This window comes from Aristolochia californica, unplaced genomic scaffold (genome assembly GCF_029961685.1).
Source record: "Aristolochia californica isolate CCGP_79_NKW_82.1479 unplaced genomic scaffold, dmAriCali1.0.hap1 SCAF_11, whole genome shotgun sequence".
Taxonomy (NCBI): Eukaryota; Viridiplantae; Streptophyta; class Magnoliopsida; order Piperales; family Aristolochiaceae; genus Aristolochia; species Aristolochia californica.
In genome coordinates, this window is record NW_027181782.1 from 26,329,322 (window position 1) to 26,335,863 (window position 6,542).

General features: G+C 41.1%; 1 protein-coding gene across 1 annotated transcript; it reads right to left on the reverse strand.

The window, feature by feature from the left end:
- Positions 1 to 1,648: 1,648 nt before the first annotated feature.
- On the reverse strand, positions 1,649 to 2,062 carry LOC137943692 (auxin-responsive protein SAUR64-like). The gene has a single exon (XM_068789134.1). It carries the CDS (start codon positions 2,060 to 2,062, stop codon positions 1,649 to 1,651), a length of 414 nt encoding a protein of 137 aa, XP_068645235.1.
- Positions 2,063 to 6,542: the final 4,480 nt, after the last annotated feature.

Here is a 6,542-nt window from a genome sequence, read left to right on the forward strand (position 1 = left end):
GGAAGACATAGGTACTTAACCCCAGGACCATAACAGTACACCCCGCCCTCCCGAGCCGATAACCACGGCGGCCTTAACACATCAACGTGGACCGGGTCAAGAGCTCATAGTCCCTTACGGTGCCCCGCCAAGGGCGTGCGGTCCACCTGCTCATGCGGGGGCTCGAAGGCAGGACATAGAGCCTACTCTGATACCAAATGTTAAGCACCTAGCCAATACTACCCAAAAGATCGGCCTGTTAGGAGCGCAAGACATAGGTACTTAAACCCAAGACCATAACAGAGGTCGAGGCCAAGCGGGGGCGAGAGGGCGAGAGGTGAGGAGAGAGAGAGTGAAAAAAATAAAAAGTGAGGGCTTATGTCGTGGGAGATGATAGGGTGGATGATGTGGCAAAAAGAGGGTAATAGATAATGACATGGAAGCTTACGTGGCATATGATGTGGCAAAATATGATGTGGTAGTCTATGTGTTGATCTACCTTCACTGCACTGATGACGTGGTGACACGCAAGTAGTCAAAGCTTATGTGTCGCCTTTGATTGAACACATGTGTAGTGAACCGGTCAAAGTTGGGTATTTTTCAAAATAAGTTGATGACGTCGTTGTTTTTCGAAATATGTTTTTTTAAATGGTTATTTTGGTGAAATTCCCTATTTTTAATCTCAAAGATGACACTTATCATGTAATCCTACTGATAACACTTATCATATAATCCTACCGATGACACTTATCATGTAATCCTACTGATAACACTTATCATGTAATCCTATTGATAACACTTATCCTGTAATCCTTTCCATCTGTGACCTATAAATACCTTTGATTCATGAATGTAAAGCACAATGAAATATTCTTCATTCTGATTTCAATATTTTCTACCATTCAGGGATTGTACTCTTATCTCTTTACTTCCTAAATCAAAATAACGTCAGAACAAGTTGTATATATTGATGTATAATTAGCAATCAACAGCCAATCAAGTTTCAGCATTAGTTAAGTTTGTAAATTCAAAAAATTTGTCACCACATGTATGGCCGCCGCTTTATTGGCACAAAAAGTTGCTTTTCGCTCCAAGCACTTGAGCTTCATTTTCACAATTGAGAACCACATAATGCTCAGCTATTGATGTCTCACCAAATCCCAAGCCTTCGAATCCGGAACAATAGTTTATGCGGCGGCTATAGATTGCACCAGTACGCCAATCATCTTCTATGTTCAAATGAAGGCGAGCCAGTTGTTGTAAAATTGCTCATTAGGTAGAGACTTAAAGACTACAAATTATGCCACATGACGATTGAAAGAGGACAACTTTGACGCTGATCAATTGAAGGCTAACAATAACAGTTCTAGGCAGGAGTGGGAGCACACCATGTGATCGCCCACACGATATTAGGCCACTTTTCTTTTTGTTCTTGTCCAGAAGGACTCTCCATGTGGGTTGGCAACTACATTAAGTACATGATCCATGGAAATTTCTCAAATGTTGGACTGACCGCAAGAAATTATACCAAACCCGCTTAAATATTTGCAAACAGAAACCTAACAATATGATGAATGAAGTGGAATGATCTGTATAATTTCTGTATTGAAGTGTTTCAACAATTATGTCAGATGTACACAGGAAGTACTTTCCATCTAAAATGCTTCTTCTAGAAGCTGTGGACAAGTCTTTGATGATCACTAAATCCTTCAAAGTGCAATGTTGATGAGTACCGGCAAGAAGAGATGGAGAGAATCACTGCCTTCTCCGTTTCTTTGGAGACTCTTTGCGCGAGCAGCCTCAGTATGGCTTCCATTAAAACTGAATTACAAGGTAATCTGAGAGGAGAGTTGCTTGTTAGCCCATACTCTTCTTCTGAAATTTTGAAGAGCTCTTCAAAAACTGGGGTGGAGAGGTAGTTGAGGGGGACTTCAAACCGCTTCTGGTCGGTGGTGTAGAAAACAAAGTGGCCTCTGCTAGCAACCATTTTATCCTGCCTGACGCTATATCCGGCAACATCTGCTCTTTTCTGTGAGATTCTTTTCCTTCCCATGGCTGCCATCCTCTGCCATTTCTTCGCCATCCGCAGGAGCTGGCTGGGTTTGATCATTGTTGAGCTACGATGGAGAGAATGCTGAGTAATAGGAAAGATGAGGATCGAGAGCTTGGATTGCTGTGGAGTTTGTGTTTTGCAGAGACCTATGATCTCTTATATATTTTCAGGGAAAGAGGATTGGATTTGAGGGTGGGCCTCGTTTAGGATGCAAAACCAAGTGATTGTTGGACATGTTGGCTGTTAGGTATGGTGGCATGTCGGGTTCATGTTTGGATTTTCTTCAGGTACCATCTTATCGTGACTTAAATGTTTTGCCCACACCTATTTTCTTATGCCTTTTTTTCTTAGGCAAATTTTATGGAACTTCTTCATGGAGATCAGTGAGATCAGTGAGCTCACCTGTCGAGCACGAGCACCAACGTGAAGGTTATTTGATGTTCACAACACATCATGTATTTAAAAATACATCAGTTTATGTCCTTTTTCTACATAAACAAATTTTCATAGGCAAATTTATGCCGACAGCTATTTTCTTATGTCTTTTTTTCTTAGTCACCTGCCTATTCAACTAAGAGCCTACCGAACGAGGGGGCTGATCTTTTCAGTCTACTTTTCTCCATCCTTTAGCTAGAGTGTATGAATTAAGGGGGATGAGACTCCCTCCTTGTTTCATTCACTGCTGATAGTAAGTTCAAGATAACTCCAACTCAAATTGTAAATTCTGTATCCATCTATGACATGTAGCTAGAGAGTTAGTCTTTGTAATCATTAAGGGTCTTCGTAAATCTTTATAAATGCTTTACTCCGCATCAATGAATATATGACAATTACTTCTCTCTTCCTCATCTTCTACATGGTATCAAAGCTTGATCAACAATCCCTTCTCCCTTCCCGTCATTGAAACTCATCAGAGCTCGCCGAAGCCGTTGCTACTATGACCTCTCCCCATCACATACCTCAATTAATCAGAAGGCTCGCCATCACTGGAAATCACTACCATGGGCGGACCCCTAGGGACGTCCGAAGCCGTCATTGACATTGTTGATGTTGCCGCCGCTGTCGTTGTTGTTGTTGTCGCCACTGATACATGTATTTTCCCTCCCTCTTTTATGTCTTTCTAAAAAGTTCATTGATGGTTCCCTTTTTATTCCCTTAGCCACAAAGATTGTCAATAATCTCACCGCTCCCAATCTCAAATACCATACATGGCTTCGTCAGGACAAGCTGATTTTTGGTGCTCTTGTCAGCTCTCTCATGCCATGCTCGTTTCACTTATCATTCAATCAAGGACCTCTCATGAAGCCTGGAATACTCTAGTCTACACTTATGCCCGGCCTTTGCGCAGCCACATCAAGAAGATCAAAGAACAACTCAAGCATACCACTAAGGGATCTCAATCTATTGCCAATTATATGCAGTTTATTAAAACACGTGCTGATGAACTTGGGGCCTAGGAACACCTATAGATGTAGAGGATCTCACTGAGAAAATTTTGGATGGACTCGACGATGATTATAAACCACTCGTTGGTATTTTCAATGGTTGTGACACGCCAATTCCGTTTAAAGAACTGTTTGAAAAAACTTATCAACAAGGAACTCTCACTATATGTCCATCTCCCTCCTCTCCACTTCCAACTTCAAAAAATGCAGCCAATTCTCACTCCAATTCCGGTAAGTCACGTAATCATCATCAACGACAACCTGGGGCTTCCTCCTTCAACCCACCGACAGCAACAACCCTCAGTCTCATCAACACCGTCACACAAAATGGTCGATATCAGCATCGATCCTACTTTGGTCGTTGTCAGTGGTGTCAAGAAAAAAAGAACACACCCTTCCACAGTGCCCTAATCTTTCGTCAAATGCAACCATACTTGCCACCATCCGAGGCCCTCGCCAACCTCCTCACTGGCAACCTCACCCATTGGCACCATGGCAACCACAAGCTCATCTTGCAACCACCAAATCATCTATTGGTTCTGTCTAGCTTCTAAATAGTGGAGCATTACACCATGTCACCATAGACTTGGACATGTATTGGCTCGGTGTTTAACATTTGGCATCAGAGTGGGCACCACGTTGCAAGTTTGACACCTGGCATGGGCGATCGCGTTGACCCAGACGTAGTGACCGTGTAACAGTGGACCAACATCGCTAAGTGTTAGGCCACCGTGGTCGTCGGTTCATAACGGTGGATGTATTGTTATGGTCCTAGGTTAAGTACATGGCTTTCCGCTACCAAACAGATCGGTCTTTTGGTATGTATTGGCTAGGTGCTTAAAATTTCACATTGTTATGGACCCTGGATCTAACACGGTGATTTGTACGGAAGAAGTAGAGAAGAAAAAAAAATCAAGCCCAAGGGAAGCTTGAAAACCCTCGAGCCCGTTTAGGAGAACTCAAACCCTCTGTTTTAACCTAAATCAGACTTTCCTCTTTTTCTTCCATTCCCCCTCTAAATAGGGTTCATGTCCACAAGGTTCAAGAGAAAATAATAATTTTACACCCCCCCCCCCCCCCCCCTTCTCCTATTGCATTTAACTTGAAAATTAAACTAAAATACTAAGTAACTAACTCAGTCAGAGTAATTGACTCAGCCATGTTGTCTCTCCCTGACTCAGCCTGCTATTGGGTTTGTAACAGAACAATCTCTCTTTTCACCCTCCTTATGATGGCATTGACAACATTGTTGTTGAAGGGTAGTTAATTGTAATCGGACTCTACTACTTTCCTCTATTATAAATAGGGGTTTATGTACTCTGATTATGTATAATTTAGGATCCCACGAGAAGAACTTTAGATCAACGATGATGAAGAAGAAGAAGAAGAGAGAAAGGAGATGAGAAGAAGAAGAACGTGGAAGGAGAGAATTTGGATTAAGGGAAGAAGGGTTTGTGTCGAATATGAAGAAGGGGGACTGGACGAATATTTGGAAGGAGAGAAGAGGGCTTCAATGCTCTACCTCTTATCCAATGTCTTTATTTATAGTTTTACAATGCCCTTAGGTCTACAACTTGATAAAACAAAAGACATAAAAGGAACACATATTTACACCTCTATGCCATCTTAATGGAAAGTACCATATTTTACACATAAGCCACTACTTTGACATGTGGGCTTCTTATCTTGAGCTTGTAGGCTTGAGCCCATCTTCCAACTCTCCCCTCAAGCTAGAGGAGAAAAGAAATCATAAATACCCAGCTTGCCACATATAAAAGAAAGGATTTTAGATGTAACGGGTTTAGTGAGAATATCAGCTACTTCTTCTTGAGATGAAACAAGTTTGAGGGAGATTATTCCTGCTTGAAACTTCTCCCATATAAAGTGACACTCCACCTCAATATGTGTAGTTCCTTCATGGAAAACTGGATTTGAAGTAATATAAATGGCTGCTTTGTTATCACAATGCAGACCCATGGAACCTCTTTTATGAAATCCTAATTCTGTAAGAAGCGTCCTAAGCCATAAGATTTATGGGCCATAGCTCTATATTCTGCTTCGGCACTAGATCTTGCAACCACATTTTGCTTCTTACTTTTCCATGTAACCAAGTTCCCTCCAACAAGAGTACAATATCCCAATGTAGATTTCCAATCATCAGGTGATCCAACCCAATCTGCATCTGAGAAACCTTCTATGTTGAAGTGCCCATGTTTTTTATACAGCAATCCTCTTCCAGAAGCTCCTTTTAGGTATTGTAATATTCTCTGTAAGGCCTGCCAATGGGAAATTTGTGGTTTGTGCATTAATTGACTCACCACACTTACAACATATGATATGTCTGGCCTAGTTACCGTGATATAGATCAGTTTTCCCACGAGACATTGATAATTCCCAATATCACTAGCTTCTCCATTTGTGGCACACAATTTTACATTTGTATCCATAGCTGTGTTAACTGATTGACAACCCTTCATTCTTGTTTCTTCAAGGAGATCCAAGACATATTTCCATTGAGACAGTATTATCCCATGCTTAGATTGAAGAAATTTTATGCCCAAAAAATATTTAAGCATACCCAGATCTTTATTCTTTAATTCCTAACATATCATATTTTTCACTTCTTTTATATTTTGAGCATCATCATCGGTTAAGATAATATCATCAACATATACAACCAATAATATTTTCCCTTTGGCAATATCTTTATAATATACTGAATGATCAACCGAGCACCGATGAAAACCAAACCGTAGAAGTGCTTGACTAAATTTATCAAACCAAGCCCAAGGGGACTCCTTAAGCCCATATAAAGATTTTTTTAACTGGCATACCGACTCCCCCTCCACCATTTAAAAAGGCATTTTTGACATCCAATTGATATACGAGCCATGATGAATTAGCAGCAATAGATAAGATGATACGGACCAAATTCAATTTGGCAACAGGAGAGAAGGTCTCCTCAGAATCTATCCCATAGCATTGAGTATAACCTTTCGCAACGAGTCGAGCTTTAAGATGAGCAACCGATCCATCCGAGTTATGTTTCACCAAAAACCCCCATC